Source organism: Watersipora subatra, chromosome 5 (genome assembly GCF_963576615.1).
Source record: "Watersipora subatra chromosome 5, tzWatSuba1.1, whole genome shotgun sequence".
Lineage (NCBI taxonomy): Eukaryota > Metazoa > Bryozoa > Gymnolaemata > Cheilostomatida > Watersiporidae > Watersipora > Watersipora subatra.
Window position 1 is genome coordinate 30,503,002 of NC_088712.1, and position 14,827 is coordinate 30,517,828.

The following is a 14,827-nucleotide window of genomic DNA, read 5'->3' on the forward strand; positions in this document are numbered from 1 at the left end:
TACCAAGTTTTCTGACATAAGTCTCTGAATCTCAAACTGCAGTGCATTCTGCATGGCCTGCTCTGGAGACATGGAAAGATTCTGAAACACACAGAATACCAGAGCCAGAGTAACTAAAAGATCCTCATAAGAAACATTTGATGAGAGCCGTTAATCATGTTAGACAGTCAAACACCAGCTGAAACTATTGTGTGAATTTAACTGTTCTTATGTGACACCTCGTCATGTCAAATAAGCTTTCTTCTGTAGTAAAACCTATCTCGGTACCAATTATTGCTGATGCTATGCATTCACATACCACTTTCTTTTCACTTTTAAATTTGTATGTACCTGATAATCGATCGACAAAAACCTATAATTAATCTTGTTGATACCTTGAGACCCTCAGCTGATATCAACAACTCGTGTAGTACAATATTGAAGTATTGTATGTCAAGGTGAATGGTAATTAAAGACAATAACGTAACTCCTCATCCGCAAGAGATACACATCATCAAAATCTTCAAGTCAAATATTGAACCTGCATAGAAGTACTTCTTTAAAAAAGTCTTAATCTCCTACTTGAATTTATTAAGTTGAACAAGTTATCTTCAGGTAAGATATAAGACTCCAATATCAGCTCTCCAGCGATATGTCTTTCTATTCACAAATAAAACATGATTTATTCAAAAAATCTGCTATTCAGAAGGCAGCAATTTGACTCTTTGTCATGCTGAAAATGCAATGGCTTTTGGCAAATAATTTTCTGATGTTTAGGGTAAAACAATGAACCTCTTTAATTAACAATGTAACAGCTCCGTGTTGAATATCACATACGCCCAATCACTGTGTTTCCATGACCGCCGTTAATCCACAAGTTTGCATCCTCAAGATGGAAACAGCCAGTTAATCTAGTTTCATTACTCGCAAATTTTGATTGAATGTTTCCTGCTTGCGAAAAAAAAACGGCATTTGCAAATGATGTGGAAGAAAATGTCATGCAAGCTATTCCATTTTGAACATTTTCCACACTTCAATCATTCCTATTTCGAATGTTTGTTGATAAGTGACACAAGAGTGTGCTGCTATGACCTCTGGCATAGAATTCCTTATCTTTTTTAACAAAGCGCCAGTGTTACTCCGGAAGGGCGAATGTCTATTGAAACATTTATCATACTGTAACTCCAGGTGTGAACAACTCCAAATCTGCATCGTCTGCACTATAGAGAAACATTGTGATAGTAGCAACAAAAAAGGTAACGATTATATATGACACAATTTTTGAGCATATAAATGAAAGCAACTACACAGTTGTTTCACACAATAGTTATAGTGGTATCAGAGCTACTTTGAACTAGTAATTACACTGCCCAGCTACAACGGTTAGCAGCAGGTGGGACAAGTTAGTCTGACAACCACAACTAAGACCCGACAATTAAGCCCAAGCCAACTGCCAGCAGTGGAGTGTTTTGCAACAATTTAGATAAGATGAAAGGGACCTTGTACGCCCCCTTATAAGCAAAACTGTTTCTAAGTTGCTAAGAATGAAGGAGACGTGAGAGAGAACTAATTCTCGTCGCGCCCAGCTACTGCTAAGAAAGCTGTTAGTTTGGACAGTTGAGCGCAATGTTAGCCATGAATACAGAGATACCTTTGAAAAAAAGAGGGACTAGTCTCTGGCAACCCGCCAATTATAAATACCTGAGGATCAGCGCTCTCCGCCGAGGCAGCTGATACGAGAGCCTCCTGTATCTAGAGACAAGTAGGAGTCGTCAGCCCTATTATCTCTATTTGAATTTTATTGATACGTTCATTACTGATTTCTAATCAGAGTTATTTCGTAGAAGCAAAATGTCATTCTAGTAATAATCTCTATAATAGGCAAATCCCAACAAACTCTTATCAAATTTGTTTATCAACTCAGACCCCAGTATTTTTAAGGACCATTCCAACACCACATACATTAAGGGAGTTGCTATCATACCTAATAGGCTATTTTTAGCAAACTAAAACTGGCTTGAGACATATAGAAAAAACCTGTTGAACATCTCTCTAAATGGTCCAATTCTAGCTTTTATAGATAAAATAATTTTTTGTCTTGAAACTCTTTGAAATACCTCTTTGACGGCCACAATACATTTTAATCCGATAATATTTGCACCATGATTGAATTTGCTGGTCACAACTATCTTCAGATACAACATGATTCCTTTGAAGTTTCTCTTAGTTTATCATGTAGTACAGTAGTATAATACATCCTACCAACTAGGACAATACAAAGCATCCTTGACCGCGTTTAAAAAATTTTTTTTAGAATTGTGTTGATCTCATCATTATTCTCAACATCTGACAGCACTGAGTTAGTACTGACAGTGACAGCACTGAGTTAGTACTGACAGTGACAGCACTGAGTTAGTACTGACAGTGACAGCACTGAGTTAGTATTGACAGTGACAGCACTGAGTTAGTACTGACAGTGACAGCACTAAGTTAGTAGTGACAGTGACAGCACTGAGTTAGTAGTGACAGTGACAGCACTGAGTTAGTACTGACAGTGACAGCACTGAGTTAGTACTGACAGTGACAGCCCTGAGTTAGTAACAAGGACCACCCACAGTAACAAGGACCACCCACAGCCACTATCACATCTGATGTTTGTTTAAACTTGAACATTATTTACGCAATTAGAGTAAAGACCCATATTATGTTTCAAAACTTGTTTTAACAAACTATCATCCAGTCAGCAAAATCTAAAGCTATAAAAAAAACCGTGGAATAGCTAGTGATAAAGAAAGAAATGAGATGATCCTATAGGTATATTATCACAAAACACTGAGCACACTGCTGGTCGTTGACTGGGTAGGTAGCTTAGCCAATGACAGAGGGGCAGAAAATGTGAGTGTTTAGCCCATATATTGTTTTCCGTCCTGGTTTAGTACTGGCAGATGAAAGTTAGTAAATAGTAGCACAATATAAAAAACTACCGAAAACATTGATATCACTATTTTAAAAACTCCAAAGGTGTCAAAACGCATTGTAATTTTCTCGCAACGCTTGTAAAATCAGCAATGAATTTAATGTTTTAGGTTTGAGGGTTAGGTTCTGAACTCATGACTAAATACAAAATACAAAAAATAACACATTCTCTATTAACGGTGTAACATCTACAAAAAATTCAAAATAAATTGGCATGCTTATATAACTAATAAACCGAATCACTCATATGATCACATTGTGTCAGCACGAAGCGAGAACAGATAACTCTTAAAAGCAACTACAACGCAACTTGAGCAATCACAATACCATGCAACCTAACAGAGCGTTGAGGTACCAGCTGCGTATACATGAGCTACACTCCGACTGAATTTAAATCAATAGTCTTTTTAGTCACAGAGAAGACACGGCGAGAGCAGGAGAGAGATACACGAAGCCTGTGTGAGCCAGAGCTCAAAAGAGGTGCGTATAATCACATATGTGTAGTACAGCTGGTCACCAACATGCTGACAAAGTTAGGAGACTGAGAAGTGGCAGGCGTCGCTTAGTGACATTCGCCTGAGAGACAATGACACTAGGAAACAAGTGCCACATGTACGTTCAAGTGTTAGAGAGTTACAAGATCTCCGAGTAAGACAAGTGCCAATCACATGCGCTATTGAGTGACAAATGTCTTTCAAAGGCGAGTGCTTCGGAGTGGCAAGTATTACGGAGTGACACGTGCCAGACAGGAACAAGTGCCCCGGAGAGTCATGTATCTCAAATAGGTTGCGGGGTTTCCTCAAAGCAGAGCTTTATACTAAACATTCACATCCCCGCCCATTATTACCAAGACTGATACCTACACTTGCCACTTTGTTCAGCTAAAATATAGATGAACAAGCAGCGGTTAATAACACACAAAGGAAGCATATTGACAAGCAAAACAGCGCTAAGATCAGGATATCATATACAGGATCAGGCCATCAGCACTCTATGTAGGATGTAGGCATACTCTTTGGTTAGCCTGCAATATTCTCAGCTTCATCACGAAACAGGGAGTTTTCATTCCTAGCTGAATTGAATGCATACATGTTAGTTGTAGGAGCAGTAAGACCACACGATATAGCATTTAGTTTTCAATACTACAGCATAGACATCCAAAGACCAAACTGTGGTGTGAAGCTAATGAACATCGTCTTATATGAGAAGCAAACATAACTAAATATTCCACTACATCTTAACATTATAAATCTACATCAATGTTTATACATTAGCTGCATAGGTGCATCATAAGATCAGACAGAGTGAATTTCTTGGGTTTAGAATTAATTTGTTATTGATACACGATTTACCCATCAAGGGTGTACGCAGAATTAAAGACTCCGGGATAACATTGAAATATTTAATAAGTCAAATATTTAACATTTCCATTTTTCATATGATTTTATCAAACTCATTATGCAAAGAAAGCATGCAGAATCTCTCATTTCCAGCTGCACTAGAAATGTGAACACAATTCTTTGCTATATCCCGTTACATAAAGCATTGCCCAGTCAGCAGCCTTCAAATGTAGCTCAAAGGTGAACCCAAGTTTATGATGCCAGAAAGTAAAGGAACACATTCTGACAATTGAATCAAGGTGCTTGAAGAAGAAGGTATTACATACTTGACCTATGAGGTCCTGCTGTCTGTCATTCTCCAACTTGAGATCCTCAATCTGAGCCCGCAGTTCCGCCTCCTTCTTTCGATAGGTCGCACTCTCCTGTTCCATCTGCTTCTCCAGCATCTTATTTACGTCTTTGAGAGTCTGGTAGGCAGAGGCCAGCTCACCGTCCTGCGGAGCGTCACATTGAGTTGATTAACTCTTTCCTCACATGTATTTGGAGATGAACTTACACAAAGTTTCAGTAGATTTTCTCAGAAAGTATTTTTCTATTATTTGCGATTGTTTTAGACATGATCTGAATGACAGCATGCTTCAAGTCAAAATCGGTAAAACTTTATCACCGTTAAACCGCTATGGAGAAAAAAGTGTGTGAAATGACGTCACACATAGTCGCTATAGTTGACATCAGTTGGCGCGTACGAGTTGCAGCGTTGCACGTCTCTATTCTGTCGGTCTCCTCGCAACTATAGATGTCATAATCGCACTTTTGCTTGATCCGAGTGTTTTAACCGCGACCAGGTTATGTCGATTTTAATCTCTAAACATTCTAGCAGTCAGGCCTCCAACATAAAAAAACAATCAGAAATAATAGAAAATACTGACACTTTCTGATAAAATCTACTAAAATTCTGTGCAAGTTCATCTTTAACTAATTTTTGAAACTTTGCTATTTTGGACATGGGCCAACATTTTTTTGTTATAATCGGCAAAGTATTGATCTAATTGCCACCAAGTAAACATGAGTGATCAGTGCATTATTCCTGGACGAGTTTTAACATCTGGAAATAGTTGTAATTATAAGTTTAAAACTCGAGATTAATTAAAAACTTGTTGCGAGATATTTATCTCCACTCTACTTTCTCTAAAAACATTAGCTACAACAAAATTATGGTCGCCATTTGAATCATCAGACTCACTGCTACTTCTATATATATATATTTCTCAAACTATGTCTGTGGATCTGTCATTCCAGCTATAGGGTATGCTGATTATTTTACCGATGCAGCCACGCGTTATGATGCCCCTGTTAAGAAATATTTTTCGTAAGTTTCGATTATTATATCTGGGGTCAAGGCCAATTCTTCTCGTGTGGACAATTATATTGTCTCCGTATCGTTGTATTCAATGCTTTGATGGATAGCTTCTGGTGGAACAGTAACCTTTCTTATACACACAAACTTCTATGCAAGAATTGTTATTATTAATTCTACATATTCAGGAATTTTTATTTTGTTTTCCCTGTTCGTATTAATTGTATCATTACCAAATCATCTTTTATTGTAATCGTAGCAAAACTGACTTAATTTAGCTATTACTTGCTAATTATTTCACATTTAATCGCCTTTACAGTTGTTTTATTTTTTTTAATTTGTTTGACCTAAAGTGATTCCTAAACGAAACATTTTCCTTATGATATGAAGTTTAAAAGTTGTTTGACAAGGTTTGAAAAGCTTTACAGTTGTTTTTATTTTCTCTCTTAATTTGTTTCAATTACGCAAATTTTTCATGATATGTAGTTTGAAAGTTAGAATAGTAAATGCTGTTATATGTTAAATACAAATCAATTTTCTGACCAAAGACTTTTCTATTACCCGGGCAACGCCGGGTAGTACTAGTTTACTAATAAATGAGAACTCAGTGTCGATGAGATAAAATATCTGCAGTATCTTCTGCACAAGTCGAGACATACTTTTTTCGTGACCGGTAGCCATCTTGTAGAAAAAAGTACAGTAGACAGTCCTACAACTTAAATAATCCGTTCCAGGAATGTTTACGTTATAGGAGGTGTAAGTTATAGGTGTAAGTTATAAGAGGTATGCGTTATAGGAGGTGTAAGTTATAGATGTAAGCTATAGGAGGTATACGTTATAGGAGGTGTAAGTTATAATTGTAAGTTATAGGAGGTATACTTTATAGGAGGTGTAAGTTATAGGTGTAAGTTATAGGAGGTATATGTTATAGGAGGCATATGTTATAGGAGACATACGGTATACAAAGTCTACACAACAGGGCCATGGTTACACAGTCTACACAACAGGGCCATGGTTACACAGTCTATACAACAGGGCCATGGTTACACAGTCTATACAACAGGGCCATGGTTACACAGTCTACACAACAGGGCCATGGTTACACAGTCTACACAACAGGGCCATGGTTACACAGTCTACACAACAGGGCCATGGTTACACAGTCTACACAACAGGGCCATGGTTACACAGTCTACACAACAGGGCCATAGTTACACAGTCTATACAACAGGGCCATGGTTACACAGTCTACACAACAGGGCCATGGTTACACAGTCTACACAACAGGGCCATGGTTACACAGTCTATACAGCAGGGCCATGGTTACACAGTCTACACAACAGGGCCATGGTTACACAGTCTATACAACAGGGCCATGGTTACACAGTCTATACAACAGGGCCATGGTTACACAGTCTACACAACAGGGCCATGGTTACACAGTCTATACAGCAGGGCCATGGTTACACAGTCTACACAACAGGGCCATGGTTACACAGTCTACACAACAGGGCCATGATTACACAGTCTGCACAACAGGGCCATGGTTACACAGTCTATACAACAGGGCCATGGTTACAAAGTCTATACAACAGGGCCATGGTTACACAGTCTATACAACAGGGCCATGGTTACATAGTCTGCACAAAAGGGCCACAGCTACATCAGTGCTTCAATAAAACAAGAAATACCAACTTCATTGAGTATTTCTGCGTGTCCTCCGTAATTCTGCTTGGCCGTCTCGATAGCATCTTTTGCTCGACTTGCCAACACTGACTTGAGCTGTATACATTCCTCACGCCTCCTCGCGAGCTCGTCATTCAGGGCAGCAAATTGGTCTGCAAGTATGTCAGTCATGAACTAGTAACACTCTCTAAACATATCTATGCAAAACTGAGGATATCTTATGATCACATACAAAAATTTATATCTGCAGAAGATGAAAGGACAGACATAGAAGACAAGAACAGTAACAGCAACAATAACAAGTAAAAAGAAACAATGCTTGTAAATAAGAAAGGAAATGAATGCGTCATTTCTAAAAATATTTACTGGTGTAACAATAAGCACAACATGATGGACAGTAAAATCAGTGGAATATTGATGATAGGACATTAAAAACATTTCCTTAATAAATGAGGTATGACACTGAGACCTACGCCTTTATAACTGAACACGTACATTTATTTGGTATTTCATCGAGCACGACAACCTTTTAATAAAACCTTTGGTCGACTACTAGTTGAAAAAACTAATTTGAGTTTTCAATCATTATTATAATCCTTACTATAATCAGAGCTGTGTCTGTGTTGGAAGGTTGGAAAAAGGTTACATCGAAGAAACTTCGAAACAACAACATTTGGCTCACTACCATCTTAACCAACCATTCACCTTCCAGGATGTTGGACTAACTGTGCGCATACTTATTTTCTGTGCTTTATTGACAAACCTGAAGATCTCTGACAGCCCTCGAGACTGCCAGGATGCTAGTTCAACTAAAAAGAGCTCAGCTGCCGAAAGTTAATAGTAATGGTGGTAGAATACTACAGTACAATTGGGGGCATCGCTTACCTACTCTTACCAAGAAAAAAAAAACAGGAGACTTACTAGATATTTCACCATTTCCTCCTTCACCTATAGCCACTGCCTTTTGCAGCCTTTCGAGACTCTCCTTTAGCCTAATATTCTCCATCTCAAGCTCCGTGAGCTTTTGACTGTCCACAGCGATATCTATGAAAACCACAGGCTATGAAATGGCCAATTATACATTTGGCTGACAATAATTGAGGATTAATACTAGCACCAGCTCATAAAATGTGATCAAGTTGAACTGCTAAGATAAACTAGTGCGGGTTTGTAAAGGTTGGTTTATGGTTGGTACAAAAACCTTTCCACTGTACTTTATCAAGAATGTAAGAAAAACCAAACGGCTCAAGGCTAACAATTAAAACTAGTATGGTACAACAGCAAGCTCGTCACATCTGAGAAATGGTCGTATCTCCCATGATTGCCAGTTTACCTTGGGTGACCGAAACTCCCAGATAGTCTGGTGTTTTAATGACATAAATTACCGGCAATTACCTACTACTACAGTGGGATATGAACAGTAATTACCTACTAATACAGTGGGATGTGAACAGTAATTACCTACTACTACAGTGGGATATGAACAGTAATTACCTACTAATACAGTGGGATGTGAACAGTAATTACCTACTACTACAGTGGGATGTGAACAGTAATTACCTACTACTACAGTGGGATGTGAACAGTAATTACCTACTACTACAGTGGGATGTGAACAGTAATTACCTACTACTACAGTGGGATGTGAACAGTAATTACCTACTACTACAGTGGGATGTGAACGGTAATTACCTACTACTACAGTGGGATGTGAACAGTAATTACCTACTACTACAGTGGGATATGAACAGTAATTACCTACTACTACAGTGGGATATGAACGGTAATTACCTACTACTACAGTGGGATGTGAACAGTAATTACCTACTACTACAGTGGGATATGAACAGTAATTACCTACTACTACAGTGGGATATGAACAGTAATTACCTACTACTACAGTGGGATGTGAACGGTAATTACCTACTAATACAGTGGGATGTGAACGGTAATTACCTACTAATACAGTGGGATGTGAAGTAAACTGGACACTTTAGTGGCAAAATTAAAATTCTTATTTGCAATATTGTTACTAATTGTGAATTTAATCAATAGCCATAAATTATATATTAAATTAATCCTCATTTGGCCCTGAATTCAAAAAGATAAACTAAAATTGCTGTAAAATTATGTTAGTGAGTGATTATGTGTTATTCAAATTCTGAACGTTTCATTTCTTAATGGTTGAAGATAACAAACTTTAGAGATATAATCACATCACATACATGTTCATTTGCTTACATACATGTACTTGAACTCAGGATGAAAATGGAGATTAATTTAATGTACAAAATACGCCTAAATTCATGAGTATTGATGTTGTAAATGAAAATTTTAGTTTTCTCAGCCAAAATTTCCAGTTTATTTCGCACCCCACTGTACTAGTAGGCAACTACCAACAATCGCCAAACATGGAAAACATCAGACTATCTGAGAGTTCGGTCATATTGGGTGAACTGGCAGTCATGGGAAATACAACCATCTCTGAGATGTGACGAACTGGCTGTTGCACCATACTAGTTACAGTTGTTAGCCGTGAACCCTTAGGTTCTCCCTATCTTGCATTTGATATCAAAGCGAGTTGCAAGAAAAGTACAGCCATTAGTGTTGTAAGCCGATCAGTTAGTAACCCAAGCAGCCATGTTATACGAAGGCTTTCTACTACTTGGTGAGATGCAGGAGAAAGAGACATGCATTAGAATATTAAGCAGTTGGTTTACAAGTTGAGCAAAAGACAAGATATTAAATCACACTCTCCAAACTGGCTAAATGTACTAAGAACGGCCCTTACAGCAGAGCACGAAATGATCTTTCACCTTCAAAATGCCTAACAAATATTGTAAAAATGGACACAGGAGTTCCAAGTTTAACTAAATGTCATGATCCCTTTTTCTATATGTTCTCTTCCTGAACGTGATGCATAAACTGTCACAGACACTGGCCAGACATGTTAAGTGAGTTATAACTCTACCCCGACTACAAACAGCGCCGAGGTCAGCTGATTACCAAACTGATGTCTGTAGAGTATAACAGCCGCCAATATTGACTAGTCAAATATGACATGAAAGAACAGCACCTAATAATTGGGCAACCCTAGCCTTTCATTTTCAAAGATTACCTAAGACATGATACCGATATGATTTTAACAAGTTTCATAAACCAGTTTCACAAATCTATGATATCTGAAATTAACAACAAAAAATATTCTGGAAATGCTCAGTTTCCGGCCAAATAACTTGCCGCTAACACATGCTGAAAGACAGTCGAGTTATACTTTCCAAAGAACAAAAGCATAAGTAAGAAACCTTAAAGAAAGGTTTGTTTTCATTTAGCTGAAAAACATTTTAACAACTTCGAATGTCATGTTCTTAAAATTGTTGATTCTTAAAAAATTTGAGAAATAAAAATTAAAAAATTAAAAGTTATTTCCCAAATATTTGTATTACTTTCTAAATCGTTTATTCGTCTTCCTGATTTAACACCAGCTCATTATCTTTCCCTTACACGCTAAGACCTAAGCTAACGACCTGAAACCGAGGAGACCAACACCCTTAGCGTAAAAAAAAGAAAAGAGAGAAGCTTTAAACTGCCTATTGATTAGTTGCACAAAACACTTGGCATGTTGATTAGGTGATGCGCAAGACACTTGGCGCGTGAAGCTCTGTGAAACTAGCAGACGAAACCGTGGGTGACACAGAATACTGTTAGTAGGCAAGATATGAGAGCGCAAGCGACCTAGAGTGGCCCTTCATGCATGACCATCACATGACCATCACATGACCTCTTCGGGTGGACAACTGAGGGGATGCATACTCACGGTAGTTACCAGAGCGAGAAGCTTTTGAAATAATTGAAAATTCGGCATTAAAAATCTACCCATATCATAATTAGTGATAGATTTTCTGCAACTAGAATCTGTGACTAAGGTGTACTTGAAAACATGTTTGCATCTAAGAAGGCAGTCTCACCGGAATGGGAAAGAAATGATGGAGGCCTGGCCACAAGTGTCAAGATATACACCCTGACAACAATGGTAAGTTGATAAGAGAGTGCATTGTAGTTGTGAAATAGCCACAACAATTTGGTGACATTTCATAACAGCCATGTCACATTTGGTTTTATAAACAAATGTGACATAGTTTCATAGCATTTGTTATTTAGTCAAATAGAGAATATTTTACTGTTCAACTCCATCAACAAACTTTTTTCTCTAGGACATTCTGCCAAAAGTGAAACATTGAGCTATTAAGTGTGAATCTCGACATATGGGGCCCAGGCTTCTGAAAACACACCTTCTGACCCAACACTCACTATCACTGCGTGTTTTGGTACATAAAACAACCTAAATATGGAAACAATGATTATACTTAATATATACAACATTCAATATTACGACCTTGACCTCTACTAAAACCTCCATATACATAATTATAATTTCAAATGAGCTACTTAGTGTTTAAATCAATTAGTAAAAAATTTTCATTGTATTATCCTGGCATTTCTAGTGTTGCCTGTCTACGCGAGGAACACAGAAATGCAATATATTTAATCTTTTCCTGCCAGTACAATATGCTAGTCAATTTCCTGAATGTAACTGTATGACAGTTTTTCGGTTTAGTTGAGTTAGAAGCGTGCCAAAGCAAGCAGGTGTTCTACGACTATAGGATTGAGGGAAAGATGACTCTGATATTAAAAGACAGAAGACGCCGTGGCTACCTACCAGAATACTGTGACTCAGACCGGGCTCTCTTCTCAATATTCTCTTTCTCCTTGAGCATGTGCGACCTCTCTTTCTCCAAATCTCTTATTCGATTTTGCAGTTTCAGCATCATACCTAGACATCGAGCAAATGTGTTCTACATTGGAAATTCTAACATTTTAGAATACTGAGCATCTTTTCTCCAAAACACTATGTACATGTTAACACCCTGACATGCTAACACTATGCACATATTAACACCATGACATGTTAACACTATGCACATGTTAACACCATGACATGCTAAAACTATGCACATATTAACACCATGACGTGCTAACACTATGCACGTATTAATAACATGACATGCTAAAACTATGCACTTGTTCGTAGTGCACATGTTACCATGATGCAGACGTTAACATGATGCACACATTAACATTATACACACGTTAACACGATGCACAGGTTAACAAGATGCACACGTTAACATGATGATACACACGTTAACATTATGCACAAGTTACGGCATAAAGACTTGCTTGTATTCAATGACTCACTATAGCAAAACCAGGTAGAATTGGGGACAATATGACAGAGAGGTGTGGTGGACAATGTGATATAAAGAGGTGTGGTGGACAATGTGATATAGAGAGGGGTGGTGGACAATGTGATATGGGAAGATATGATGTACATTATGACACAGGGAGACACGGTGTACAATATGACACAGGGAGACACGGTGTACAATATGACACAGGGAAACAGTGTACAATATGACACTGGGATACAAGTGTACAATATGGCACAGGGAGACAGGTGAACAATATGACACAGGGAGACAGGTGTACAATATGACACAGGGAGACACAGTGTACAATATGACACAGAGAGACAGTGTACAATATGACACAGGGAGACAGGTGTACAATATGACACAGGGAGACAGGTGGACAATACGACACAGGGAGACAGGTGGACAATATGACACAGGGAGACAGGTGGACAATATGACACAGGGAAACAGGTGGACAATAAGACACAGAGAGACAGGTGTACAATATACTACCTAATTAGTAAAGGTGAAACTGACCAACTAGCACTATAATGCCAGCACTCTAAGAAACTCCCATGCAAAGTATATGTAAGCATCTAATTTACTATGTTGTTCATGTCAGTAGAGACCAGCTTCAAATTAGTCTTCCGATCTCAACATCTACCCCATCATTGTCCAACATATAACCAAGCCCATCAGCATATAGTTATGTGTACATAGGAATATATAGGAAACATGTTATACCCACCAATATCCATGGGAGCAGGCTTGGGTTCCTCTGGAGCTGGATCCCCTGATACAGTTTCGTTATCATCGGCAATCGTCTCCTTTTCATCTGCTTGTTGATCCCCTTCGCCACCCATTTCCTTAGCTGGCTGTGTCTCATCTCTTCTCTTTGGCTCATCGCTTTTCTCTTCATCCTTCCTGTCTGATTCTACTGCGAGTCGAGGCTGATCTTTTGAGAGATCGGGAGCATTTCCCTGTTGCTGATCCGATTCTTTTATGGCCAGCGGTGATTGGAACTTTTTTGGCCGACGCAAACTGTCGTAGTCCGACTCCTAGGACGAATATTGTAGAGACACATGATTGTTCACAAAAATATCATGAGCAAAAGATCGAGTATATAAAGACATACCGTATATACCCACATATAAGCCGACCCTAGAGATAACGCCGTATGCACCAATCAAAGCAAAATGTTGTGGAAGTTTGTAGGCTTTTGAAGGTTTAGTTTCTGATTGGTGAAAAACATTTCTGATTGGTGAATAGTTGTATAATTATCTTATCGTGTCTCCGCTTAATCGAAAGGTAACAATCATGTTTACGTTGAGCCAATGGAAAACATTTTTGCATCTCACGCTAACCTTAGTTTAGCTTGGCCCTTTTTTACATCTATCTCTTATTATTTATATTATATTTATATCTCTTCTATTATATTTATATCTCTTCTATTACAGCTATGTAGGTTTCACAAATTGTAGATCAGTGACTTCTGATGATTATCTATTGGGCAATAGTAGTAATAGTGAGTATTTATTTTTAACAGGAATAATAATGCCATAAGCTACAGTAATAGTAGTAATTCGTCTGACTCGGAACATGCTCAGCTTGTCCACCACGGTAGTATGAAGAGGACAAAAAAGTGTCTAAACTCAGGCTGAAACACATTTGTGGTTTTTTTATGGCATCAGATGATCATCATCAAAGTTTATACTAAATAATTTGGTAAAATGTTATGACAACTTATATGAGCCAATGTCGAATGTTTGGTTTTACCGAATATTTAAGTGTCTTCGAAATGTTTTAATTTTGTAGCGAAAGAGTTAATGATAGTGGCGTGGCCACCACTATGGCTAAGTTCCACCTCCACAGCTTTGAGTTTAAAAGAAACAATGTAAGACTTGTTGTATTCAGACAATTTTTATTGTAAATCAGACATTTCTTTGATGAAATCCTTTCAACTGTGCAAGCGACACTATTAATGCAATTGCATGTGACACCTGTAAAATGCAAGCGATCGTGTGTATGACCAACCAATCACAGACTGCTGTTCAATCATAACATACTACTAACAAACAAGAGCTGCTTCGTGAGGGTGTGCACGCTCTTACTGTGGGACCTAAAGCTGGATAGAAAGAGGCTAAATGCACTGGTTCTGTTGGATTTACTCAATAAATCTTCCCATGCAGCTTTGCTTCAAGTGCCATCGCTACTGCATAAAACAAACCGACAGT

General features: G+C 38.1%; 1 protein-coding gene across 1 annotated transcript in view; it reads right to left on the bottom strand.

Moving 5' to 3' along the window:
• Window positions 1–14,827, bottom strand: part of LOC137396604 (unconventional myosin-Va-like) — a 108,876-nt gene that overhangs the window by 24,314 nt on the left and 69,735 nt on the right. Inside the window, exons 29-37 of the mRNA XM_068082919.1 lie at window positions 13,342–13,651; window positions 12,059–12,172; window positions 11,156–11,176; window positions 8,260–8,382; window positions 7,348–7,490; window positions 4,622–4,789; window positions 3,819–3,836; window positions 1,681–1,731; window positions 4–81 (exon numbers count right to left, since the gene is read on the bottom strand). Of these exons, the coding sequence (XP_067939020.1) occupies window positions 4–81; window positions 1,681–1,731; window positions 3,819–3,836; window positions 4,622–4,789; window positions 7,348–7,490; window positions 8,260–8,382; window positions 11,156–11,176; window positions 12,059–12,172; window positions 13,342–13,651 (1,026 nt within the window). The remainder of the gene's footprint in view (window positions 1–3; window positions 82–1,680; window positions 1,732–3,818; window positions 3,837–4,621; window positions 4,790–7,347; window positions 7,491–8,259; window positions 8,383–11,155; window positions 11,177–12,058; window positions 12,173–13,341; window positions 13,652–14,827) is intronic.